The 27,919-nt window shown below is 41.6% G+C and overlaps 1 protein-coding gene across 1 annotated transcript in view; it reads left to right on the top strand.

Annotated features, from left to right (window-relative positions):
- grin3a (glutamate receptor, ionotropic, N-methyl-D-aspartate 3A) overlaps window positions 1–27,333 on the top strand; it is a 58,595-nt gene extending 31,262 nt beyond the window's left edge. Inside the window, exons 3-10 of the mRNA XM_030084378.1 lie at window positions 1,155–1,824; window positions 2,396–2,779; window positions 3,245–3,390; window positions 8,292–8,407; window positions 9,671–9,822; window positions 16,275–16,436; window positions 17,437–17,507; window positions 26,769–27,333. Of these exons, the coding sequence (XP_029940238.1) occupies window positions 1,155–1,824; window positions 2,396–2,779; window positions 3,245–3,390; window positions 8,292–8,407; window positions 9,671–9,822; window positions 16,275–16,436; window positions 17,437–17,507; window positions 26,769–27,333 (2,266 nt within the window). The remainder of the gene's footprint in view (window positions 1–1,154; window positions 1,825–2,395; window positions 2,780–3,244; window positions 3,391–8,291; window positions 8,408–9,670; window positions 9,823–16,274; window positions 16,437–17,436; window positions 17,508–26,768) is intronic.
- The last annotated feature ends 586 nt before the right edge of the window (window positions 27,334–27,919 follow it).

Here is a 27,919-nt window from a genome sequence, read left to right as displayed (position 1 = left end):
ACTTCTCCCAGGGGGTAAGGAGCATTTCACTCAGTATGACAAAAAGTGCTTTTGGACAACATCGCCTACCCTAGATTTAAGTTGAAAGTTAAGGTAAAAGAAACTCAAAGTCACAAATGCTCAGCTGACTGACTCAAAGAGAAAAAAGCACTGCTCACCTGTCTTAGGTTGCAAAGCATCCTAAGCTAACAAGAATTGATTGAAATAAAATGTTTATAAAGTTATATCGATTTCACTTTTCTAGCACTTCTTCACTACTCGAGGAGCCCTCAAATTATTTTACAGTGTTAATCACATTCACCCATTCGCAGACCAGTGGAGGTAGCTGTCAAGCAGTGCTCAATCTAATCACTGGAATCAATTTGGGGCTCAGTGTCTTGCTCAAAGACACATCAACATGTGGACAGAAGAAGACAGGGATCCAAACCTGTAACCTTCCAATTGAGAGACAAACACGATACCAACTGCCCCAAGAAAGTAACAAAAGAAACAACTTTCCAATTAGCAATTTGGAGAGAATTCCTGTAACGATAACAACTTTCAACAATTCAGTAACTTTAATCAAATCACCTTGTTTAAATTATGTTCGCCTGCTCCTTGATTCTAATTTGAGGATCACAAAGTTTCTCCTTAACTGGTGACATCTTAGGACAATTTACTTGAATACAAAAAGACTTTGTACAAAGGTTCTTATCTGGTTCAGAAAATGTCAGTCAGTATGCTTTCAGTCTGCATCCAACCTCCCCAGAACAACAATATTTATGCAACAACCCATTTTTGAAAACTTCCACTCATCTGACTCCATGCTAATCTCATCTGGATGTCCTGACCCACTGCTACCATGTCTTATCTACTTTGAGAGGAACTTCTTCTATTGTTTTGATATTATGTAGGTTAGGTCTGATTTTCTGCAATTTAGTAGCATAACTGCATCAGGTGTCAATCAGTATGAATGAATTCCCTAACAGTTGTCATTACACTATTTTTCTAACCCAAATCCCACTTCAACATTTGGTTTCTCTTATCAATTTACAAAACAATTTAAAATTTTAAAAAAGAGCATTCTTCATGAGCTTTAACCACCGCTCTGCTCCTGCTCCCATCTCTTTTCCTCCTGACACTTCTTGTTTTGTCTTTCCCCTCGTCTCCCTCAGATTTCTAGCCAACACGTCCTTCGAGGGCCAGAGTGGTTTCATATCCAGAGACAGTCGTGGCCAGAATGTCATCTCAGAGTCCCATCACTACATCTGGTCCCTCCAGCTGGACCCTCTGGGCCAGCCAACCTGGACCCGCCTCGGACGCTGGCGCAGAGGCAGAGTTCTGATGGACCAAGGGGCCTGGCCGAGCCACGCTGGTTCTGGGGGCGGAGGGGACTGGCGCCGGCCCACCCGGTTGCACATGCGAGTGGTAACGCTGGTGGAGCACCCGTTCGTATTCACCCGCGAGGTGGACGGAGATGGTATGTGTCCCGCGGGCCAGCTGTGCCTCGACCCACTCACCAATGACTCTTCAGTTCTGGAAGGACTTTTCCAGAACTTGGGGGGACCCAACGGATCTGTTCCGACAGAACTTAAGAAGTGTTGCTATGGATACTGCATCGATCTGTTGGAGAAGCTGGCAGAGGACATGGGCTTTACCTTTGACCTCTACATTGTCGGTGATGGGAAATATGGAGGGTTCAAGAATGGCCGCTGGACAGGATTGGTGGGCGATCTGCTCAGCGGTGCTGCACATCTGGCAGTGACTTCCTTCAGCATTAATTCAGCCCGAAGTCAAGTCATTGACTTCACCTCACCCTTCTTTTCCACCAGCCTGGGAATTCTGGTCAGTACCGCTCCTCTCTCGAAAACCTCATTAGATTTTCCTTCCATGTTCTTCTTATTCCCCATTTCTGTCACTCTTTGGTCCATTTAACTTTGCTGTGTGTCAGTGGCCTCGCCTCAACTCTCTCCTCTTGGTATTCAGGTGGTCAGTATCAATATGGCAGAGTTTTATTACTGCAAGTCCTAAGTTATTGGCTTCTAATGCAATCCTCCGATGTGTGACTGGCCTCCTGAATGTACAGCTTTGTGGCGCAACCCTATTACCACAATTACGAAAGGTAGTCTCACTGCCTGACAGGCATAGTGATGGTAGTATTCATTCTGTTTTTTTATCTGCCACCACAGGTAAATCTTTCACTGGATGTCTTTTTATGCCTCTACTTTTCCTTCTTTTTCTTTACCCATTCCAACTTCAGCATCTTTTTAGGTGCAAGGCAACAGAAAATAATATGACCTGGTCTATTTTTTATTTGTTTATTTTTCTTGCTCAGAACAATACTATTTATTCAAGACTTCATGTCTTTGGCTTGGTAGCATGCAAGCTCTTCGATCTTGTGTCCTCTCCTGAACAGGTTCGCACTCGAGACACGGCTGCCCCCATCGGTGCCTTCATGTGGCCCCTCCACTGGTCCATGTGGCTCGGCATCTTCGTCTCCCTCCACGTCACCGCCGTCTTCCTCACCCTGTACGAGTGGCACAGCCCGTTCGGCATGACGCCGCGGGGACGCAACCGCGATCGGGTCTTCTCTTTCTCCTCCGCACTCAACGTCTGCTACGCCATCCTCTTCGGGAGAACGGTCGCCATCAAGCCCCCGAAGTGCTGGACGGGCCGTCTGCTGATGAACCTCTGGGCCATCTTCTGTCTGTTCTGTCTGTCCACCTACACCGCCAACCTGGCTGCTGTCATGGTCGGGGAGAAGACCTACGAGCAGCTGTCAGGGATACACGACCCAAAGGTAGTGAAGGCAGAACGAAGCATCGCTGGAGAAACTTAGAGTTTCTAAAGTTAAAGTTAAAAACTCGCTACAGTGTGATGTGAAAATGTGGCTCTGGTAGCTTGATTTTCATCGAAGTTTCAATTTGTTTGAAATTACAAATAACAAATTGGTGCTCAGATTTTAGCTGTTTGTGTATTTCTTACAAATTGCTGTTTTCTTTTAAACGGCTACGCAGCAATCTTTAATCAAAGCACTTTTGAATGAGTAATTTGGATAAGGCTAATAGATGTTTGTTGTCAAGTCACCAAAATCACTTCGTAATGAGGAATAATGAGAGTCGGGAGGCGAAAGTAAAGAAAAGAAAGTAGAGTTCAGGACCGAAGGAAATGAGAAGCAATAAGCTGAAATGTTGGTATCAATGATTTTGCTCTGTAATGCGAAAGGTAAAGGTAACATCAGGGTTTTTATTCTGCTTTCCTGCAGTTGCACCATCCCTCTCAGGGATTCAGATTTGCTACAGTGAGAGAAAGCAGTGCAGAGGACTACGTCAAGAAGAGTTTCCCTGAAATGCACGAGTACATGAGAAGATACAATGTCCCTGCAACGCCGGATGGAATACATAATCTCAAGTAAGACAACAGGATGCTTGTGGTTCATATGTAGCCCTATGTAGAAGTGCATGGAGCAAACATTGTACACACAACCATCCTTACTGATTCATGATCTGATGTCATTTTTTCCCCCCCTCACATTGACCCAGATATTTTCTTTCTCTCGGTATCATCATTCCTAAAAATCAGCTTCTTTGTGTGTACATAAGGGGAGAGAAATGTGAGGGGTTTACCAAAGGAAAGTCAAAAATTTAAGGGGGGAGAGAAGAAAAAAAAAAGTGTATCCCCGCTGCTGTCAGTCCCCACCACAAGCATGCCTGTTCGCATTCAGATCTCACCCTCCTCTTTACCCTGCCACTGCTGTCATCCTAAGCCGCTTCAACATTCAACCGGCATCCCCGTGGAGCATAGCAGAATATAGTGCAAAAAGGCAGCTGGAATGCGGGCCTAGTCTGGTAGGACAAATTTTAAATGGATAAAACAAGATTTTTTTTTTCTTTTTACTGAGCTCATGAACGCTGATTAGTGAAGCTGAAGGGGAAAATGTCATCTTTAGAAAATTACAACTTAGCAACCAGACAGTATACAAGTTCAGTAAGGATTCACTGCATTAGGGACGAGGCATTAAGGATCACTTATATGATTTTACAGCAAACCACTTTCCCACTGGTCACTTTTATTCTTACACTATGAAACAACTGTAGAAACAACTGATAGGGTTATGGCATGTGGAGGCTAAACTCAACACAAAGGAAATTCACAGAGGAACCTCAACTTGGTGAATTCTTCACAAAACAAATATTACTGATTAGGTTGCGGTAACTGCAACAAATGCCAGCCCCCACCCCGACTCCCTTCCAAAATAGCTATTTGAGAACCAGCATTGTACAACAGTACAACAGTACAACATTGTACTCTGGGCCTTGTTTACACAACATTGAGGGAAAACTAATCTGTTCCAAAATGTTTCACATTTACTCAGCTGTGTTTTAAAAAAATGATTTCTGTTTACATTGAAGTGGCAGAAACAATGAAGACGATGTAGTGAGCTTGCCAGGCCACCAGTTGGTGCTGTTGGTGGTTCAGTAATGGAAGCACAGTAGCACACACACAAGCACACAGACACAGACACACACACACACACACACACACACACACACACACACACACACACACACACACACACACGCACACAAAGAACAATACACTATAAACATCAACAATGGTAAGTACACAGACACAGAAGTTTTTTTGCTCTTCCAAGTAATTCTCAAATATAAAACAACTAAGTCTCATGAGAATATCAACTGGGAGTCAAGACACTCTGGAAGCCATCATTGTTGTTATTGTCTGGCAAGAAGTATTTGCTTTGGCTGTCATGGACATGCGCAGCAGCAGAGTTTCAGAAAAGTTGTGTAGATTAGTTTTCCCCGTTAACTCGGAGATAGAGTTGGACTGTTTTCAAAAAGTTTCACCTTGAACCGTTTTCTAAAAGTTCCTTTTTCAGTAACTCTGAGCACTAATGTCGTTTAAGCAGAGACCCAAAACACAATGAAAGCTTTCCGTTTTCACATGAAAAAGTTGTCTAAACATCACCTGACTATAGCCACCCTGACTGGGCTTTGGAGGTCATTCTGCAGTAGATTTTTAATGTTAACCTTCAACCGACATCTTCTGAGCTTCTGCTTGTGAGCTGTGACCCTGATGTTCCCCTGTAGGATACACTGAAAAACTCACGAAGCTTTATTTCTCAAACTAATGACAGGCAACCTCACACCACGAGGTAATACAGTAGCCCTGAAGCTCCATACATCAGTGTGCATCGGTGTGGAGACGATGCTCCAGGAGTCTTTTCATTGTCCGCATTGTGCTGCGTATTATTTGGGAATATTTTGTATTTCAGAACCTCAAGGGGCTCAGGCCATGTAGAGATGCTTTCTTTGGGCAGGTAATCCTTTTCTTGAGTGCTGTTCAAATTGATGTACTGTATGCGAGGCATTCAACATGTATTTTACGTGTTGAATGCTGAGTATATGTCAGTGTGGTTTAGATTAAGCATTCATGCCTAAAGCCATGACCAGAGGCGTTCTGTGATTTTGAGTTAAATTTGGTGAGGGCCCAGTTTTAGGAAGAGTAACCAAAATGGAGAAATCCAAGTATCTAATCATCTCCAGCCAAGAATAATTTGCTTTACTTTTCCAAGCCTTAAGCCTGAGGGTTCAATTACTTTTCCAAGCGAAAAACGGAGAATCAAAACGTTGTGGTCATTACAGAGATAAAATAATCTCCTAAACTATACGGTATCAGGTGAACCACATTGCTCATACTTTGGTTTGCTGATCAGATGTCATGATCAATTCACGTAAGAAATATTCATGTTGTTCCTCCACAAAAGTCTTTTTTTTTTAACCTGTTTGCCCACTTTATGTTCGTTACTTCGGACTGTCGTCTCCCCCCACCTAAAAAAAAATCCACATTGTTGAAGTTCACATCACTGGGATAAAAGTACTTGATTTTAAATGGATTATTTAAGGCAGATGATGCAAAAAACAGGCGCATCATGTTTTAATCATACTTGGCTGTACCTGGTTAAATACATACCAAGGTGTGGATAGTCCAAGGTTGTGCACTGAAGCCCTAATTCAAGGAGTGTTAATCAACACAGACAGTGTATAGAAGAGTGCTCGATTTCAAAACCTGTCCTTGATCGCAAGTAAAGAAGGAAAACACATATCTTGAAACGGTCTTTGTAGCATTTGTATCCCAGTAGGCTCCAGCTGACATTAAAGATGTTTTAGAGTTGATTTGCAAAAGCTTCACTGAGACTGCTGCCACTTCATATCTCACCTCCGTGTAACCGACTCGTGAGGAATACGAATAAATTGGCAAACGCCGGAAGGGCAGGCGTTAATTCCACTGGCAGGTGGCCAGTAGAATATCCAGACAGGGCCAGCATGAGAAATATGAGGTTCAGACAAGGCAAGAGGTTGGTGAGAAATTTGTTGAATCATTGACATCCCACTGCAGTCACTGTGAGGAGATCTGTAAAATTGCCTCGAAGCTAAAAGCAGAGATATTCATTGCACCTTGGTTATATGCTGTTAGTGTTAACATGCTTTTTTGAGTGGCTAAAAATTAAACTGTGTGCTGGTCTTTGCCGCTCTAATGGATGTCATTTTTAGCTCTCTTGCCTCACGGCAAAGACTTGATTCTGGGTTTCCTGGTGGAATTTTCATGTTCCTCCATGAACTCCCGTTGAAGTTAATTGGTGTCTCTCAGGCCCCATTCGCACGACACTGTTTTCAAGTGAAAACATAAAACTTTTGTTGTGTTTTGGGATTTCATTTACATGACAACGATGCCAGTGGCAGTGCCAGAGATTTTTAATTTTTCTATTTTTTGCTGGCGTTTTGGGAGAGCTCCATCTTTCAGTGGCGGTACTGGGAAGAATTTAGGGATCTCTAAGTTTAATTTGCTCTGTAACACCGATATGTATGCACCACATCACACACGCAACAGTCGTCCAAATACAGTAAAAGTGTTGCGATTTAAAATAATGTGGCATAATACGCAAGATATTCAGCCAAAATGATAAAGACGAAAAGATTACAAGCCTGCCACTTAAACACACCACTGGATGTACACTTTAACACAATATTGCCATTGACAGGGACGAATAAAACAAATTACAAGCAAATCACACAGCAGGCTTTCATACACAAAGACCACAAACTCATGCTGCCAGTTGCCAAAATCTACACTTACAGAAAAAATATTTGGTGTATTAGATTTAATGACATATTAGCATATTGCATAGAGATAACCAGATGGAGTCAGAATTTGGATCTCAACCTTCAAATAGGCAATAATAACGCACTTACTATTAGATATCATGATGATATGTCGGTTGTTGTGGCTGAAAGCAAAGGAATCAATCAGTTTCCAGTACTTGGAAATTTTAGCAAAAAGCTACCACATGCTTTATTACTTTAAGTTACACAGTCACCAGAAAAAAAAAAGCTCTCTAGTTAACAGGAAGTATTAAGTTCAAAGGCTACAGCCATTGGCTGAATAAGACAACACTTTTTTTTTTTTTGTTTTGTTTTGTTTTTTTTTTTTTTAAGAAAATAAATAAATGTGTTTTAGTGATGCATTTCTTAATTTACCAGAGAACAAATTCTAATATTCACACAGTCCCACTGTCAGCAGGATCTGAACCCGGCACCCTAAGTTAGATGAAGAGAAATAAACTCATGATTCCAAATTACTCCTCTCAAGTCTAAAATCAGTGCCTGCACACTTGAGATGGATTTAAAACAAAACTTTTCCTGTTGTTTGTTCTCACTCTTGAAGGTCAGATGAGTTGCTTGAGGACAGAAGCAGAGAAAATGAAAAACTGCAAAATAAACTCCTAGTTTTGTGCCTAAATGAAGTACACTGCAGTCTCCTGGGGTTGTAGAGGTTAATATTTAGTGTCAAACTGATGGTAAGCTCAAACAAAATTAAACGCATACCTGAATTAGTACCAGTTTGAAGCCTTAGCTCGATTGTTTGATCATGTTTGCTGTACGAAATGCCATACATTTGATTGTGGTTCTGTTTCTCCCCAATTCTGCAATGCAGTGTTTATTTATTACTGATTAGCCTGAGGAGTGCTTGCGAAATGTGCGCGCAGGAAAATAATTAGTGCAGCTCGCTGTTTGAGATGAGTGCTACAAAGCACCGTGAACATAACAGATGAGCTCTCACTAGCTGGGTCAAGAACCCTTCACCGCATTTCAGCTGAACACAACACCGAAGTTACGAAACCACCCTCCACTGCTACCACGAGTCCCTGAACTGAGGTGACTTCCTCCTGCTACATTTGCAGTTGGAGCGCACTCCTGTCATCTCTCTATTGTTGTTGTTGTTGTTTACAGGGCTGACCCTCAGAAACTGGATGCATTCATCATGGACAAAGCTCTGCTGGACTATGAGGTCTCCATAGATGCGGACTGTAAAACGCTGACGGTCGGAAAACCCTTCGCAATAGAAGGTAACACAAAGAAAAAATACTGAAAACCAAAATAAACCCACTTAGAAAGTGAGCTGTGCTGATAAAGTACCAAGAGGTTATGTGGACGGGGTGCATCGTCTTTTCACACTATGAGTACTTCCTGCAGTATCGAACCCAATACTAGTATCGACACATCGCTAGTGTTAAACTCAAGTTTTGTTCATATTAGATCTGAAAAATAAATTAAAACTTTTGTCACATATGCTGCACTCAAACACTGCACCACACCTTCAACAGGTCTTGGTGTCCTTTGGTGTTTTTCTTGTAAGTTTCAAACCGTACTTAAATTCTAGTAATACACTTTTCAATGATTTATAACCTCTTGATTTAATAGTCCACCTGTATGATTATGTTGTCAGAATCTTTTGTCCACATTGTTGTTTAATGTTTTGTAAGTATGAGATCATGAATATTGTTTTTTGTGGGAAAGTGAGACAAAATTCAAACTTTTTTCTTCTTCCTAGTAGTCTTTTTTTTTTTTCTCTCCAGATTAAGTCACTGAAACCTCGGCCTCATTTCACCTCACTGTGGTGTTACAGTAATATTAACACACAGGTGTTGTTTTGGTTTTTAATCATGACTCGATGTTAAGAGACTCCGCTCTGCAGACCGACTGGCTATAAGCGGTTTTAGCAGGACCCTAAATTTAACAATATCAATCACTCATCGCTTGTGCTGTCGCTAATCTTTTTGGCTTTCAAAAGCTTACATTCGCCACTGTCTGCTGTTAATCTCTGGTCCATTTAGCAGTCTTCTTCCTCCCACTGTGAAAATGTTCCCATGGCGGTTGCTTCCATTACAGGCCACCGTAGCCCCGGATTCCAGCACTGTTGTTAATTACTTAATGCACCCTTAAGCCTCCTGGATACAATACAAATCAATCAGTGTGCTTCCTACCAAGGCGAGGTACTCTTGTAATTGGCTATTGCAGAATTTGTCACACTTTCCTGGCAAGACTTTCAGGGGGTATATACAGTATACTGACATCGTCAAGTGTCTACTTTGTCTTAAAAGGGATCTTGTTTTTTTTTTTTAAAAAAGGAAACAGCTAAACTGTCGAGACTACCGTGTTTTTGCTCGGCAGCTTTTTTCCCCCCACAGCTATGAGCCAGGAAAAGATTATAGTAGCAGCATGAAGGTGAAGCGAAGAAAACAAGTCTGTCTGCTGTCATGACAGAAGAATAATCACTCCGGAGCGTCTTATTTGCATGTGTGTGTGTGTGTTTTTTTTTTGTTTGGCAGGCTACGGCATTGGCCTCCCTCAGAACTCTCCGCTCACATCCAACATCTCAGAGCTTGTTAGTCAGTACAAGTCAGATGGCTTCATGGACATGCTGCATGACAAATGGTACAAGGTTGTGCCCTGCGGGAAGCGCAGCTTCGCTGTGACTGAGGTAAGAGCAGTGTGGGCCTGGGTGGAAGGTTCATCTTATTATGCAGTTTCTGATTATACCCTGGAAATAATTGTTATTAAAAATTAATTATTGAAACTGGCTGATAGCTTTACTGTCGCTTAACAAGAAGGGAGGACATTTCTGTTCTTCAAAGCTCAGTGAGCACTACAGATTTGGCTTCTTGGTGCACCGTTTCTCCTCTGGAAATGCCTTCCCTTGCCCTTTACAACCTCCATGTACAGTAATTGCGGCTTTCTAATTCAAACCCTGACCTCTGACCCTGGCAGCTGCTCAAGCCGTGCCACTTTAACTTCTATCCTAACCAGTCCAACCCCCCCCCAAAGTCCATTCGTTTCTGTTATTATTGAGCACTTAGCGCTTTCACCGGCCTGGCTTTCTCTCTTTCCAGCTGTGACTTTGGCAACTCCTGGAAACTTCTCCTGATTCCTCCCTCTGCTCCTCTTAACACTTGTAAATCACTCATTTCTTTTATTTATTGTCTTAGCTGCCGTGTGACAGGCAATATAACCCCTCATGATGATGTCTAATTAATAAGCAGTCATGGTGCGTGCCTTTGAATGACGGCGTCACCTCGGTGCCTAATCATAAATGTAAATTACCATCTTATGAGTCTCCGTGACACAAGCACTCGTGGTTACATTGCCACGCTGCAGAATCAGTGTCGGCGAAGTGAATCGTTTTCCAGTATGCAGCAACCTAGACGTGTTACAGATGCTATCTGCCACTGCCGACATTTAAATTGCTCCAGGTACTTTTCATTTTGCAGCATCATGCCACGCTCCGCCTGCAGTGAGTCTGGAAATATTCAAGCTCCGTGTAGGAACTGGTGCGATGACCATGAACACCCCTCTAAGTCCCATATCAGAGATAATGTTGGTAAATAGAGGGAACAGTGGAACATGAACTACTGTCTGATATTTAATCATGTCACTTCAAAATAAAACTTCGTTTCGAATGTTAGTATGTTTTAACCTGATGGAAAGAAGCCGTTGAGTTATTCACCTGGGTGACTCGACTGCTCAGCCACTGTGGAGGCTGCTGTTGTTATTGTCCATCTACTCAGGCATAAGCAGGAGAGCTTTGCAAAAGAAATGATTGCTTTGTACCTGGTGTTTTACAAATAAAGCTGAATTGAATCGAAAGAGCTATTTACTTGCACAGTGCACATTTGGTAGTATTGGTATTTTCCCTCATTCATAGGGAGACATAGTTAGTAGCTTATGTCAAAAAGTTGCATTTTCAGTGGCTCCCAGCACCATTATTGTATAAACAGACACCCCAAACAAAAGTTTTCCATTTAGCCTGTATCCACAGTCACTACTGTGATAAACATTCTTAGATAAACATTAGCTTCCCTTTCAAAGACTTTCTGCCATCTTCTGATTGTTTTTGTAGGTATTTTGTTATTGATATGATACCCCCAGCATGCAGAGTTGTTTTGTTTTGAAGCTAACTTGTTCAAACTTCCCCCAGTGTTTAAAAATAACAAATATGGCCTACACTTCTGATTTATGAGTTTGCTGCAGGACAATTAAAACTGAAGCGTATTCCGCAGGTCATAGTTTGGACACCTGTGCATTGGACTGACTCACACTATACCGCCAGCGCAGCTAATGTGTCATAGTGACGCAATAATACAACTATATGCTAATTATCAAAAATGGAGGCAATTCCATGAACTGCGCTGTGTATCAAGTAACTCCACAATTTTTGAAGGAAGTGATCAATGCTCATTTTCATTTGCTTGTGTAACATCACTCAAGTTGTTTTGCATAATTTGTAAAAATTTTGATTTGTGAAGAGTGTCACCAATGAACAAAACAAAAAACTGCATAAAGTTTCAATTCAAACATTAATTTCTATCAAAAACGTTTTCAGAAAAAACATAGAATGAATACATAAATCAGAAATATGCTCAATGATTTTTATTCAAGGTTTTTTTGTAGCTTCAACAAAAAAAAAATACCAGCGCAGAATCATTTCCAACAGTGTTGATTTGAACATTTTTTGAGTTTCTATAGTTTCATTCAAAACGTTTTTCTCCCAGAGTTTCTGTTAATCCTGCAAAATCCTTTTTAAAAATTACTGCTGTTCATTTCCTGTCTGTATTACTGAGTCACAATATTGTGGATGAAAAGTGTAAAATCATCAAATGCATTTTGTCAAGTTCATTACTTTTTTAACTCCTTACTCAAATGTCTCACTTTCACAATTGTACAATGTTGAAATGTACAAAAAGATTGAAATCCATTGACTACTCATGATACTCATAAAAAATGCAAATCTAATGTCTCAAGGAAGAGACTCGCTGATTTCACACAGTGATTCATGTGACATCATTTTACAACATACACGTGCCCACAGCAAGCGGGGCTTACGAATTTCAGCACCATGGAGAGCGACAATGTCATTTTGAAGTCCATCAAAAGGACATGAAGTATAACAAACCAAGGGAGCAACAAAAATTATTAGGCTACATGGTCACTAATAAAACAACACATATCCAAAGCAGTTCAGCACCACGGATAGCGACCGCATTATTTTGACATATAATATGGCTCCAAGAATTACCGTAGCTCCCAAACAATTTTGTTCAAGATGGATTGAGCTGCATGAACTACATTTTCTTGGTTTGTGGTCACATTATCACTTTTTATTTATGGTTAGCGGGACTGAACAGAGTGGCTCAGTTTACCCTTCTAGCTGTATTTACCCTTTCCTCTGCTGTGGAGGGTATTTTCACTTCTCAAACACACAATTCATCCCAAGTGGGGCAATCCATTTCTAGCTTTTATTCATGCGAACAACATTTAATCAATCAATATGGAAATTTTAACAATTAACTAAAGAAATATTAACTATGAATCAAATGAAAAAAAATGTAAATTAAACAATATAAAAACATTACTTTGTGTAGCTATTTGTTTTGCGTTTGGGCACATGTTAACATCAGCAAATAATTATTTTTGCTCTCTCAGCTATTCATTCACCTGCATTAGGCCATATAATTATTTTTGGTTTCTCAGCTATTCACTCACCTGCATTAGGCTAATCTGATGTTAAAATGTTGTGTGTGTACATATTTGCATTCCCCAACATCACACTAAGAGCGTGCGGGAAAACCGCGTCGTGGAACCATTATGAATTGGCTGACTCAGTTCGGTCCTGCTCAGCATTTTTTTAAGCAATCTTTTATTCCGATGACTGACTGCTACACCCCCAGCAGCGAGCCCGGGGATTCAGAAAAGATGAAAAATCTGATGGATTGATTTCGAAGAGGCGGCCAAAGTCTCTGGCACGTAGCCAGCTCTCTGTAACCCCCCCACCCCTCAAAAGAAGTTGATTCTATTTCACGTGATAAAGTCAATGCGCATTATTCAATTAGCTCACATAAAGCCAACCGCCAAAAAAAAAAAAATGGATGAAGGTTATGAGCAGGACGTGTTTAATAGAAGCTATTCATACATTGTGTTGCAATTAATGCAGCTGCATTGTGAAATGTAAAAGCTCTGAGAAATCAGTGGCATTGTTTTCATGTGCTCTGGAAAGGTAAAGTCCTTCACGAAATGAATGCTGCAATGGGCTCATGCACACAAACTGCTTTTTATGCACTGGAGCTGGAGCTGCAGAATTAGATTAGATTAACGTCATGTAGCTTCACTAAGCTTGACTGTAAAGGGATAATGCCGCTGGAATTTTCTCCTCCGCTATCTTGCTCGATTCCCACCAAAAAATAGAAACTCCTGTTGCCATTGTCAAACTTTCCAGAAATCCCGGGTCCTTATCCCCAACACTCCCTAAAATTTCATTATGGCTCGCCTGCCAAGTCCCAGTGGTGAATTTAATCCATCATGTATTGTTTTTCAGCTTGACTTTATAATGCAATCACTGCAGCTGCTCCTGTATCCCAAGCTGTTCTGTACTCAGCAGTAAATAGATCCTCATGAGAAAATAGGCAACATTTGCAGTTACCGCCACAAGTGGTCATTTAAGAAAAGCAGCACATCACACTTGTAGATTGGTACTCTTGCAGATTCATGATCCAGTACTGTTTTTTTTTTTCTTCTTCTTCTTTTGACAGACACATTCAGAGCAGGAACAAGTGCAGCTTAAGATGTAAGTGAGGGAATTGAACTCTCCATGAAGTCCTGGAGGGGAGCAAGAGTTTCTCATTTTCATTGAGTGGCATAGTGGAATATGGTAATGGACACAACCACTGCAGATTTCACTTAATTTACTTTGAATATAATGGGTTTTTTTTTCTTGAATCCAATATTTTGAAGTGAAAATTGAAACCTTTTGGAGTCACTTAAAACTCAACGTGGTCAGTTAAGGTGCAGGGTGTGGGACGGAGGCACTATGGTGCTGGGGCTTGACATTACATAGGGTGCACAGGTAGTCCAAGCTGCTTCACTCACGATCAGAATCTGTATCAGTGCACTTGTGCAAAGGAGAAGTGAATAATCACTGGCGGAGGCTCACAGACTTACCTCTTGCAGGCCACCAGTGTGAAAGTCCGACCACACAGTCTTGATCTGGATTGTCTCAGGGCCCCGACGACCTGCAGCTTACTGCCCCGACTTCCTCCTTGGTTCACAACAACGTCCAATGTGATGTGGAGAGAGGATGAAGGCAGCTCCTGGAGGATGATGGAATTGATAGCAATGACTAAGCTAAATCCAACAGCACATGTTTCAGTCCATCTGGTGCTGCAAAGGTGCAGCTCTGGATCTCAGTGAAGGCCTGGTCCAGATCGAAGAGGAGATCCCCCAGGACCACACCCACCACCTCATTAGAAGCGCGCCTCAGGCAAGCAGACATGGGGAGGCCACGCAAAAAAATACTGAGCACCATCCTGAATTGTTAGGATGAAATTCTCTGTACAATGGACGCGCTTGCCGGTTCATCAGTCTTTCAGCTCAGATAATTTTCATTTCCATCAAGCGATGCGAAATAACTAATTCAAGAGAAAGATGACCAGCATATATATATTATCTGTAATTCGTTTCTGAGTGCCGCTTCAACTGTGACAGCTGTTTTTATTTGAAAAACAATGGGAGCCAATAATTCCTGGGAGGTCAGCCAAATCAGCTGATATAATAGAGAGGAAGAACGTCTGCGGCCAGTGCAACAGTGGGTACACGAGCTTCATGGGTAATAATATCGAAATGAGAAAATTACAAAGTGACACTAATCATTAAAGCGCTGGCTCGAGGATTGATGCAGTGTGTGCTCTCGCATTGTCTTTCAGCATTTCACAAAGTCTCCTCTGAAACAGACGCCTGGAAGAGAGAAAACTGTTGTTAACCCTTGATGTACTTTTCAGCCTTGATGTTTCCTTTCCTGATATTTAAGCTGGACAAGCCGTAGTCACCAATGCAATGAGATTCAGGCTTTTTGAAGTATGTGTCCATGATAAATTGAACATTCTTGTTCCTCGTTAGTCCACTAAACTCAGTGCATGGGGTGAGCAGAGCAAATGCTAAATTTGCGTTCTTCTCAGAGGTTTTTGATTTGGCTTCAGTCCATTAAAAACAAGCTTTGGCCCAAACAAAACATCCTTTTTTGGATGGCGCTGTTCTTCACGTGATACTGCTTTAACCTGCAGTATTGGATTGTACAGTGAATTGTGTTCAAAATCATCGATTACTGGAAGTTCCCCTAAGCCAGTGCAGTAGTTTTCAGAACAGAATCGCCGCTGTATCTCCAAAACGCACAAAGATCAATGTTAACCTTTGGCCTGGTTACTCATATACAGAGATTTTTCTTGTTTGCAAATTTATATTAAAATCTGTAGATGACAGGGTTTGTCATTTTCATTTTGGCTTGAACAGATGCAGAAACATCGATGAATTTCTAACCTGTGAGAGATTGTGCTTCTTGAAACTGACCTGACCCATTTGCACATTATTCTATCCAGGAGGGAAAGTCCTCTTAAAACTGTCTTTTATATTAACAGCTATCGTTTCTTTACTCTGTTCCAACTTCTTTGAACTGCCCTAAAATTCAAAATGAGCTAATATTTCTAATATTGTATAGAATATGACTTGATGAGATTTGCAAATCATATTCTATTTTAATTTACTTACACGTCATCCAGACCTTTTGGAATTCGGGTTACATCAAATAAACTCAAAAATTATGCATTCATAATTGTATCATGGGGATTGAAGAACATAAAAAGACCCAAGGCGGTTAAGAAGAAGCTGTAATTAAATGCAATGACATTTTAAGAGGCTGTTTTAACCACACAGCACAATGTGAGGAGCTTTATACTTCACGGTTAGATTTTTTTAGGCAGCTACTTCCCCGTTTGAAGCAATTTATATGCATATCTTATCCTCTTTTGTATCTCTCCGCTTTTTTTTTTTTTCTTGAGTCTCTCTGTTCTTCACTTTGTTGTGTCATTCACCCGCTGCTTGTATTTCCAGACGCTGCAGATGGGAATAAAGCATTTCTCCGGACTGTTTGTGATGCTGTGTGTGGGAGTGGCCTTATCTCTGCTGACCACAATAGCAGAACACATCGTGTACAAGCTGGTGATCCCGAGGGTCAAGGAGCCACGCTTCAAATACTGGCTGCACACGAGTCAGGTACTCACCCGGCTGACACACGCATGCACACACACAACAATGAACCACTGGTTTTTTGTTTTTTTTTTTTTTTTGTTTTTTAAGAAAAGGGCCAAACAAGATCTTTAAAGTACAAGTCCAAATGCATATTTCACCAGAACTAGTTGTGCAAAAAAAAAGAAAGAGGAAAACACCATTATCCTGTCCAATGTGTTCTCGCTGACATCAAAACTCAAAATTACAGTCATTTTAATAGTTAAATGCAAAAATCATAAATGACAAACCCTTTTACAGTTGAACCTTCACTCCAAGGTCCCATGACAGTGTTTCATCATGAAAACGTGGCATTCGTGTTTTTGTTTCAGAAAACCTTTTCAAAACAGTATGCGAAGAGCTGTTAGCTTATCGTGACACTTCAGCGACTTCATCAGTGGCTGAGATCACCGTTGTGTAAATGGACACTCAAAACAAAAAGTTGAACGTTTTTAAGATGACTGCAAGCATGTGGCATGTCAATGTTGCACTGTTGTGATCATTTTACATTTCTTAATAACCATTTCAATGATGTGTGCCTCAAGACCTGCAGTCGTGTCGAGAAAGCGATGCCACACCTCCACACATCACAGGTCCTCTCTGAAAGACTACTGATAAAAGTGACATCAAATGGAACGTGGATTTTTCTCCAAAGCTTTAATGATGAACTTTACATTTTAAATGAGTTCAAAATAGACTTGTCATGATTGAGAATCAATAAAAGCTGGGTGGTGATTTTGATTAGTTACATTTCACTCACTTCAGTGTAACCAATGTACGCAAAATAAATCTTTTTTTCTGTCTACAAACTACAATTAAAATCATAAAGAAATGAATGTTGATTAAATGACTGTTTTGGGCTGAAAACAAATATTGAAGGTTCAATTATGTTAAAAAAAATTCTTGGTGTCTTTTTTGATAACACACGAAGCATAAATTCACAGTAAACACAGAACAGGTGCAAACTAATGTGTTGCTTGTTTTCCAGAGATTACACCGAGCCCTCAACTCAGTCTTCAACGACGACAAGCTCCCGACTGTTACCAAACCTGATAAAAGGTATTTTTCTTTCCTTTGAATTGCTCCTCTCAGTTCAAGCACATCAAAAACACGAGTCTCTCAGTGTAAATCATGAACATGTGATATTTTCCTTTTCAGGATTAAGAGTTGTGGGAAAATCCCATCCCTCAGTGTCTGAACTGAATGTGAACTGAGCTTATGTGTGTTGTAATTCAGGTCCACGCTTTTGAACGATTGACTCGAGACTTAGGCTCATTAGAACTTTTGTCATGCAAAGACACACCAGGAACAGCTTTGCTTCTCATTTCTGGCTGCTTGAGGTGATGGTTTTAGAGGCTTACTCTTTAAAGAGGGCTAAAATACCACTGAACCCTTTTAATTAAATAGTACACCTTCATAGAACTACATTACAAGTTTCGTACAAAGACGAGTACCTCCATTTAAGAACGAAGTCATGCTTGGTTCCCGGGTATGGTTACGGAACGCTCCTGACTCCGTGCGCTGTGACATTCACTCACATCTAAAACGCACTGAAGCTGTTCCAGCTGGAAGCCAATTTTCCAAATCTAAGTGGCCCATTGGCCAAATTATTAGGTTGAGAAAAAGTGACATCAATTAACATCCGAGTGGCAGTCAGGGAACTCGTTTTTTTAATCAGAAACTAAACGGTACGGTCAGCCTGATGGAAGCCAATTATCAGCGAGCGAAATTAAGGGAATAATCTCACCCTGACGTCACGGAGCATTGTTGAGAGCAGCGGGAGATTCGGTATATCATGAGAGCTTCAGAAGTTGCGAGGGTGCTCTTTGTCCAGATCAGTTACATAAGTAAGTGTGTGTGTGTGTGTGTGTGTGTGTGTGTGTGTGTGTGCGTTTTCGTATTTCTATCCTTGTTGGGGCCAAATGTCCCCACAAGGATAGCAAAACGTGGAACGACATGCCTTGTGGGGACCTTTTTCCGGTCCTAAGTAGGAGAAACAGTGTTTTCTTGACCATGTTGTTGTTACTGAAAAAAGTAAAAGTGCAAAAACATTTCTTTAGGGTTAGGCTTTGTTGTGGTGTGGGTTAGGGTTAGGGTAAGGGTCAGGGTTAGGGGCTAGACATGAATGGGAGTCAATGGACGGTCCCCACGAGGATAGAAATACGAGACTGAGCGTGTGTGTGTGTGTGTGTGTGTGTGTGTGTGTGTGTGTGTGTCTGTATAGCTCTCTTTTGGAAACTTTAAGCACCATGCTTTTCCTTTGCTTTAACTCTCTTATTATATTGATTTTATGGACATAAATTGTCCGAAAATTACAGTGAGAGATTGTTTTTGCCACCTATTCTAAGAATGCTTCAATTCTTAATGGTAGTTTTTCAATATTACCTTTTTTTCAGTGTGTATGTTGAAAATGTGACATAATGTGATGGCGTGACGAAGGTGAGGAACTCACTTGCAGACATTGGACAGTTCAGAATCCATCCATCTTCGACTCCGCTTTATCCTGTGCAGGGGCGCTGGAGCCAATCCCACCTAACTATGGGCGAGTTCAGGATAGCAGTCACACTGAGGGTCACAGATTACCCTCACATGCATGTTTTTGGACTGCGGGAGGAAACTCACACACAAAGAAAACATCCAGACTCCACACAGGAAGGTCGACTTGGTATTATAAACCCATGTGCGAAGCACAGGTGCAAAAAGGCACGTGCGAACAAAATCACAAATCCACAAGAGAATGGCAAACAAATGCAATCAGGCCAACAATAGGTGAGAGGGTGTTGAGTAGGCTGATCAGTAATGAGGCGCAGTTGTGAGGAGTCAGAAAACAGGAAGTGAGTCTTAGGAACATGTGCACGATGTCTGTGTACACAATAAAGCAGGAAGTGAGATACAAGCTTGTAGAAGATTCAAACATCTTACTGTGAAACACCAATGAATCCACTAATATAATATGGCTGCAGTACTTTATTCATCATGAATTCATCTCACACAATCTCATACATGCCATATCCTGTGAGCAGCAACGCGACGGAAGTAGAACGGCGAAGGAAAGATCAAAACACACCTCCAGCATTTGCTGAGCAAACAGATCTTTTTTTTTTTCTCTCCTTCTCCACGCTGAATGAAAAATTCTGCTGTAATCTCACTTCCATCCTGGCTTTGCTCAGGTGAAGCACTGAGAGCAGGGATCACACACACACACACACACACACACACACACACACACACACACACACACACACACACAGTCCTGTGAGTCCTGGTGAGGGATGCCTTTGGTAATGAGGATAGATTGCCTCCTCTCATATAATTATGCTCATTCAATCAAGCTCTTCTGCATCATGCCCGCTCGCTGCCTCAGAGTCACAAATTATTACCGTCCTATTGTCAGCAGGAGCATCAGGAGTCAAAAAGTGCCTGTTTGCGAGACTTTCACTGAAATGGGATGACCTCCTCCAGCTTTTACCATAAATTGTACCAAAAAGTATCCACATCAATCCCGGCCGCTGTGCTGCTTTTACCGAGTCTGTAACGTCAGCGGTTTGTCACCAAACAGAAAATTAAATCGGCTGCAGCTACTACTAAGGATGGAGCCACGGCTTATTTCTCCACTGGCGGTGTTAACAAGGACACAGAAAAAGAGAAACCTAAAGGCATCAGAGAAGTGTCTGTCTGTGAGAATTAAGAGCATAGTCTGCAATACCCTGAAAACTCTCTTGGATGGCCAATTAGGATCAAGTCATTTAGTATCGAGTGTTTCGCTCGTGAAGCTCTGGAAGAGACACACATGCATGCAGGAGAGGACATTATCTGTCATGTCCAGTCGGTCAATAATAGCAGCTATAATTCAGCTGTGGTGGTCTATTTCATGAGGAAATTGTTGCAAATGCAAGAATGTCTTTTGTCAAAACTGAAATTTTTTTATGTCCTTTAGTCCTCGACGAAAGTCAGGGATATGCAGTAGTGAATTCCCCAATCCTCCGTGCATATTTACACATCAAAAGTTGGATTATATTTGACATTCCTGTCCGTTGGTAATGTTTCATTAAATTAATATTACTAAATGTTGCTACTGCTACCTGGCTGAGATGAACGGAGACGTTAAGTGGTAACAAAATGATGACAACCTGTCAATCAGCTGACGCTTTCCCAATCAGAGGGTTAAGGTTGATCCAGTTACAGTCGAGTGATATAAAAACTCATTAGACTAATCCTATTGGATGATGGTGTAAAGATATTTATGATCTGATCAGAGTCCATATTATTGTATTGTGAGAGGCTTCAGGGACGGTTTTGAGAGAAATCTCAGAGCCAAAGCACAACTGGACTGATAAAACATATTGGCGATATTTTCACAAAGTCGATTTTAATGATAACTTCTAGTACAAAATACAGTGAAATGTCCTAAAACCTCCTCCTGTAGCCGTTGCACTAGGCTTTCTTTTACCAACTCATCCCGGCAGCATGGCGTTGAGGCTAACGCTAGTTTTCTATCATTCATGGCAGCAACACTGAGATCTCAGCTCGGGTTTCGGTGTTTCGGTGTCTTGTGTCTGCGACTCCTACAAAATGTGTAAAAAAAAAAAAAATCACCATTTTCTCTGAAATGTTTGTCATTTGCTTGGTGGTTGGACGGGCCGGATTGGAGCCTCTTGCAGGCTAGTTTTGGCCCCCGAGCCTTATGTTCGCCACCTCTGATCTAATCACTCCATTTAGTGTTCATGATCCCTCAATTTGAAAGAATTCAATCATGTTTACATAGTAAATAAAGCTGCCTTTTTTGTCTGAGCATAATCAGAATTGTCAGCTGGAATTTAGAAGTAAATCGCACTGGGAAAATACCAGAGACTAGTAATTAGATACCTCAGTGAGCCTCCTTCTCAGTGGCGAAGAGGTCATTCAGCAGTGGTAAGTCCCCCGGAGCTGGTGGGGTTCCACATCCGGCTCAATGACACTTGAACGAGGTGCACTTGTGCTGAAGGGCCCTCTGTGCTGCACGCTGCTTCCATGCCTTGTTGCCACTGCAGAAATTAACATCTGTACTGACAGATGGGTTGGGAAATAGTCTTTAGAAGGTGCAGTTGTTGACACGAGACACAAAAAGTTGCTGTAATTATTGGAAGTTCTGCGCTTTATTAGTGCTGGATTTCATGTTTGCTGAGTGCAGGGTGCTGCAAGGACATCTGTCAAATGACTATATATGGAGGAAATCGATATTGATTAATATTTGATTGAAGGACAGGGAACATCTGGGTGAGAGAGGAATCCAGTGGCCCTGAAATGTGAGATAGGAGGAACTGGAAATCACACAGAGGAATCTGAGAGCTGTAATTGGCAAGGTGAGCCAGAATCTGGTTTCTCTGAATAAAGGGGGCAGAAGTATCTAACCCAGAGCAGAAAAGTAAATTACCTCCCAGTGCATGATGAGGAAACAACAGAGGCTGTCCTGCAGCTGTGTGTACTGACTCCAGGGCTCTCACACACAAAGTGGGAATCAAAGAGGTGTGTTTGTTTTTGTGGTGAAAACAGAGAAACCTCTTAACGTCAGTGAGACGAGCGCAGTAATGAGATTTCTACCCAGCTCGCACAGCACCATGCATCCTTTAGTACCAAGTGAAAAAAAAAACTTCTCTGTTTGGTAAAATAATGATGTTGTGAAGGACATGCTAACATTGGAGGGAAATATTATTTATATTTGAGCTTCTTTTTTTTTTTTTTTTTTTGCATCATCGCCACTCGTATTTTTCTCTCTGACCTTGACATCATTATCTCTCCAGGGTTGGCGCGCTGCGGTTATCTCTGGCAAACCGCAAAAAATTTTTAAAAAGCCCGTGTTCAGACATTTTTGAATGGGAGTGATTGCAACGGTCTCTTCCATCAGCCCCCCCCCAAAAAAAAAAAGGTGCCCAGACATGCTCTTTAATATTAAAGTGAAGGTGAAACACAGGAGGTAAAGACATTTATTCTTCCCAATATATTCCCACATTGAACGTCATTATTTGCAGTTGTTTTCTTTTTGCTCACCGCTGAATACACTAAGCTCCCAGTCACATTGGTTTCTTTTCAGCTTCTGATAAATCAAAACTGTCTTAATTACCCAGCGTCCTCATCACTTGAGAAAAGAGTACTGCGGACCCAACACGTCATTTGAAGACCAAACATGCCCATGGGTGCTCGAGTACGCTCAAGTCTACATTTGCCATTTAAAGTATGAACGCCTGATGGGAGAACGGACAACAATTTTAGTTCGAAATTAGACTTATTTAAGTTAAGCTTTAGGGCTCATGGCATTTAGGCAACGCAGACATTTATCAGGGGTTCAACTCCACCCAACAGGGAAGGATGAAAATCAGAATAATGGTAAACACTTTGGAATGTCCACATGAGCCTGCTGGACATAAAACACACAAGCCAGTCTAAGGCCTCGATTACACAACGTTATGCAAACCAAATGCTACTGCTCATGCGCACTGCGGCTGCAGAACAGAGTTCCTCTGCGGACAATGACGACAATGGCGGCCACCAGAGTGTCATAACTCTCTTGGTCGTTTTATAGTTGAGAATCAGCCGGAAAAGCAATCCAACATTGTTGTCTGTCCATACAAATGTCCGTGATGTTAATGTTTAGCAGACATCAGCGGCCCGGCATGAATACTAAATTGTTTTCAGCGTCTTTACAGTTCCCATGCAGAAGGAGATTGTTTTGAAAATGTTGAAATGTCAATTAAAAAGTGATGCATTTTCACTTGAAGCATCATGTAAACGGATTCTTATTCTCATCATGCAAGTATGACTTGCAGGTCATATGATAAGTCATTAAGCTGTGCTTGCATGCTGATTCACAGTATCTTCACAGTGCTGCACAAATGTACTAAAATCAGTCCTTTAATTGAATAATTTACATCAACTTCATAGAAAATATCATTGAGAACCAAAACGTCTTGACCCAAGTCGCCAGTTCTGAAGGTTTCACAGTGACAATTTGCTGCACTCAGGTCATTTTTAACTGGAATGGAGGGACTAAAAGCAGTGAAGCACTGATAATGGGAATCATTTATTTGTGGGACACTTTCTGAGAGCTGCCATGAAAACAGCAGAATTACTATCATTGGTTAAAGGTTAAAGTCTGAAAACTTGTATTTCAAGCTTTACTCTCCCAGAAATACACACACACACACACACACAAAAAAATCACAGGCAGCAATTTCTTTCAATCTGTATTAAGTGACTCCTTCTTGGGACCGACCTACCGAGATCATCTCTCTCCTGTAACGAAGCCTCGTCTGAGCCTCAGAACCCGGGTCGGTCTGAGTCGGCCGCTCTACTTACAGGCGGCGCAGACTGAAGCTGGAGTGATGATCTCCAGCCTGGAGGCTTAACAGATCTGATATCGTTAACCGCATTTCAAAGCGCTCGCCATTCCGCTGCAGCCATGATGCAAGCACAGGTGCCCTCTTGTCAAAAGGTTCCACGTATCACTTTAAACTCGTTTTATGTTTCTATATTCCGACTCGTCATCCTTAAGTCTTAAGTCTCTTTTGATGTCTGGAGGATCTCGCCGGAGTCGTCTTGTCATTTCTTTTTTTCATCACAAGTAAAAATACCTTTGATTCAGAGAGCTCCTCAGTTATAAGCTTCACTTCACATGATGGGAATCCCTATTCTTGGCTTCTTTATTAGATTTGCGGTTATTTCTCAGCTTGTAGATTTGTCCCTGTAGATTTGAGAAGTTTCTGTTCAAGGAGGGGAAAAAAACATTGTTTTGTTTTGAAACTCATACCGACAGACTTCTTCACATTTACCACTGAAATTAACTGGCCTTGCAGCTTTTTAGAGATTTCTTTTAAAGATACTCTCAATGAGGGAGTCCATCAGATCCACCCCACCCTTGTTTTTACTGTACTCCCTCACTACCTCAAAGACGTCCATGGCTTTTTTTCCCCTTGTGGTCCCCTTGCAGCTCATTCATCTCTCCCTGGAGCAGAACAATAGATAAAGGCAGATATGGGAGAGGGGGAAAAAAAAACACAGATTTGTCAGGTGACGTGTTTGAACGAGAAATGGACGTGACTTTGGTGACGTTGTGTCAAACGGCAGCCTCGCTGTGAAAAACCCGCGATCCTGCTGCTGGTGCTCATTAGCTTGAAGGTGAAGGTAGGCCTCCCGGCTACACGGGACACGGATACAGAGTTCAGTGCTGGTGCCGGAGGGAATTAATTGGACAGAAATTTGATTTCTACTGTGGGTTCATACTGTCAAGGTCTTCTTTTTTGTCTCTTACCTGCATGTGGAGGTCTGATCATTAAAATTTAAATGAAACTTATCCGCTGTTCGTGTCTTATGAACCAAGTGGCTGCTCAGAAGGAAAGAGTGTTTTAGACTGTTGCCAAGCAAAAACAAACTATGTGTTTTCAGAAGTGTGTTACAGATATTCAAAATCAAGTATTTTAATGAAATTCCTGTTTGAATCAAAGTAACAGAAACACTAAGGAAATATGTGTTTAAAAAATGTTTATTTTCAATAAATGTGATACTATTGCAAAGGAAACAATTTTTTACTTTAAATGGTGGTACATTTTTTAGCAGCATGCATTTGTGGCATGAGCAGACCTGGGTATGTGGATTGTGTTCATAGGAGTTTATGCAAAAAAAAAAAAAAAAAAAAAAAAAAAAAAAAATTCTGTCAGTGCGAAACAGCTTTTCTTTGCTGCTGACTCTTGTGGTGATGATTGGATGGTTGAGCCCTGAAGAAATGAGGCATATTTGCAAATTCACACTGTGTCTACTTAACAAACACTTGCCTCAGTAATTTGTCCCATTCTGGTCCATGTTGGTTGTACAGCAAATCCGAGCTGATCACAGAAATGTTCTATCCTTTTCATTCCCACAGTTTTCTTACTTCATGTGGTGGTTACTTTTTTTGAGGTGGAAGGAAACAGATCGGAACTCTGCACAGCAGGAGGAACCAAATGATTAATTGTTGATTTACTACGCCCCCTCAAAAGTTTATTTTTCGCAGAAAACCAATAATAAATTGAGCATGAGATCAGTCACATTCAAAGTAAAGTATCCGAACAAGCAGAATTATTTAATAGTTACCTTTATCAGACTGATATTTCTTCTTGCAGAAATATTTTAAATTGACTGAATGAAATTCAAACACTAAATCAACACTGTTGACTTTTTTTAAAAACTTGTTCAAAAGTTTCACAAGTCTGAAATATATTCTGTCAGGCCATTGACAAAGAATAATGAGCTGACTGTCAAATATTGACGGTTTTTAATCAGGGAAAACATGTCAATGTCCCTTTGAGTTCACATACAGGAGCAGTCCTGTTCTACATCTACTTCTAATATCAAATGCATCATGTGGAATGTTCAGTCTACATTTTCAGGAAAACTACGTTTTATTTATCTCACAAGAAATACATAAAGCCATTCACAGGACTGACTCCCCGGGCTTGACAGGGAAGTACGGCTGCTTCTGTCTGTCATAATGCAAATGCAGTTAAGCTCAGATCATCGGCGGCTGAGTGGCATGTTGTTGGTGGCAGATCAGAAATGCAGTCTTGCTCCAAGCTTTTCCAGCCCTGAAAACATCAACTCTGCTGTATGTAAAATATATGCAATAATAATGAATTGAAGTCCTCGAGTCAATTCCTATGCATATAATTTGAAGGAATCTACGTTTTAATTGCTGTCGCTTTACAGCTGTGAGTGTGAGTGTGAGTCAAGAATATCCTTGGTTTCAATCACTGTTTAATATATGTCAATTTCACGTTTTCGCAGCAACTATGTGATTAAGTTATTGACGAAGCACATTTTGAAGGAGCAAGCAAGCAAAATGAAATATATAGAAGCAAATGAAAACGAATGAAAACATAGCAAGATCAGAGAACCTGTGAAAATATGATTTATCAGTGGGGAATTGTGTCTGAAAATGACATCCCACCCCAGATTTGTTGTGAGGCTGATATGTTGTGGCTCATTAATTTTGTGGTAAAGGGTAAAGTTTTGAAACAGATGTCAGATGCCTCACCATTAGACCCACTCAGAAATGCTACACTTTCTCATAAATGGAACATTTACATTGAACAGCCTGTTTCACTCTAGTATTACTCCTAGAATTTTGACATAATCCTAATCCTCTCGCTGATCATGTTCAGAATATATCCATACCAGGCTGTACGACGCATGTTCATGACTTGAGGGCCTGGTTCTGTAAATGGATGCTTCATTATTGTTTCATTCTGTGACCAATGCAGTTAAACTTCATATATTTGTCTTTGCTGAATTGTCTCTGTCTCATCTCCTCAGGTGCAATGAGGGAAACAACCAGTCCAGCTCGTGGAACGCTGCAGAATCGTCCCACTGCAACAGGAGAAGGGTGGTGCCGCAGGAGATGCAGAACGACCTGGAACGTCCCTCCTCCCAGGACCTCCCACCTCCACCGCCTCCGTCGCCCCTCCCTCACCCCTACTCTCTTCCCATGCTGGAGAAACATTTACCCATGGTGACCACTTCAAACGGTCGCTCCGACCTGCTGGGCCGGGCGCTGGGTCAAGGACAGGGGGGTTCTGGACAGGGTGTAACGCAGTGCCGGGGTCTGGGAGTGGGCGACTGCGGTCCCGGCCTGAGTGTGGGGAACAACACGCTGGTTCAGGAACTGTCAGAACTGGAGGGTCAGATCGTGGCAATCAAGCAGCAGCTGCAGTCAGCCATGAGACGGAAGAGGGAGCTCGAACAGTATCAATCAGAAAACCAGCAAGCAAACCAGACTGCGCCCAGTCAGCCCACCACACACCCGTCCAACCAGTTTGCTCAGTATCCTCAGTCCCACCAGCAGACTAACCAACACACAAACACACTCCCAGAGTTCTGAAGCTATGACTGGAGAAACCTGGCAAGACTTGGAACCAGTTTCCAAAACCTCCTCTGGGTCCTGAAGCAGGATCTTCCACTGAGTTGGGGATCGGAGCTCTCACAGATGTCCGCCGGCAGGATCTCATTTAGACTCAGGATTCTCTGCGAATGCTGGAACGAAATGTTCTCCAGGAACGGGATCCTGCTCTGTACCTCCAACATGGACATTTTCTTATAATGCCACTTTTGAATAGATGAGAATTGCTGGACTGGGGTGAACCTGAGATCTCGAACTAAATCAGTTCCGAGACCCTTGCTAGCTTATTGAGTCACTGAAGAGCTGTGCAACCTTCTTTTTTTTTTCCTTCTCCACTCCTTCCTCTATTTTCTTTCACTCTCTCATCCCATTTGGATCCCTTCATTTTTTTTCTCTCTCTTTTTACATTCCTTTTCTGCTTACTGCTTCCTTTTGCCCCTCTCATACCTTCCCTCTAAGCCTCGTCTCTTCAAGGGTACAGATTTGCTTGCCATGATGATAAGCTTGATCATAGACACCAGGACTCTTTGGTATTTAAGCTTACTGGACTAAATTACCTGAGTCTGTT

Source organism: Salarias fasciatus (genome assembly GCF_902148845.1).
Source record: "Salarias fasciatus chromosome 7 unlocalized genomic scaffold, fSalaFa1.1 super_scaffold_4, whole genome shotgun sequence".
Lineage (NCBI taxonomy): Eukaryota > Metazoa > Chordata > Actinopteri > Blenniiformes > Blenniidae > Salarias > Salarias fasciatus.
This window is presented reverse-complemented; position numbering and strand designations above follow the sequence as displayed.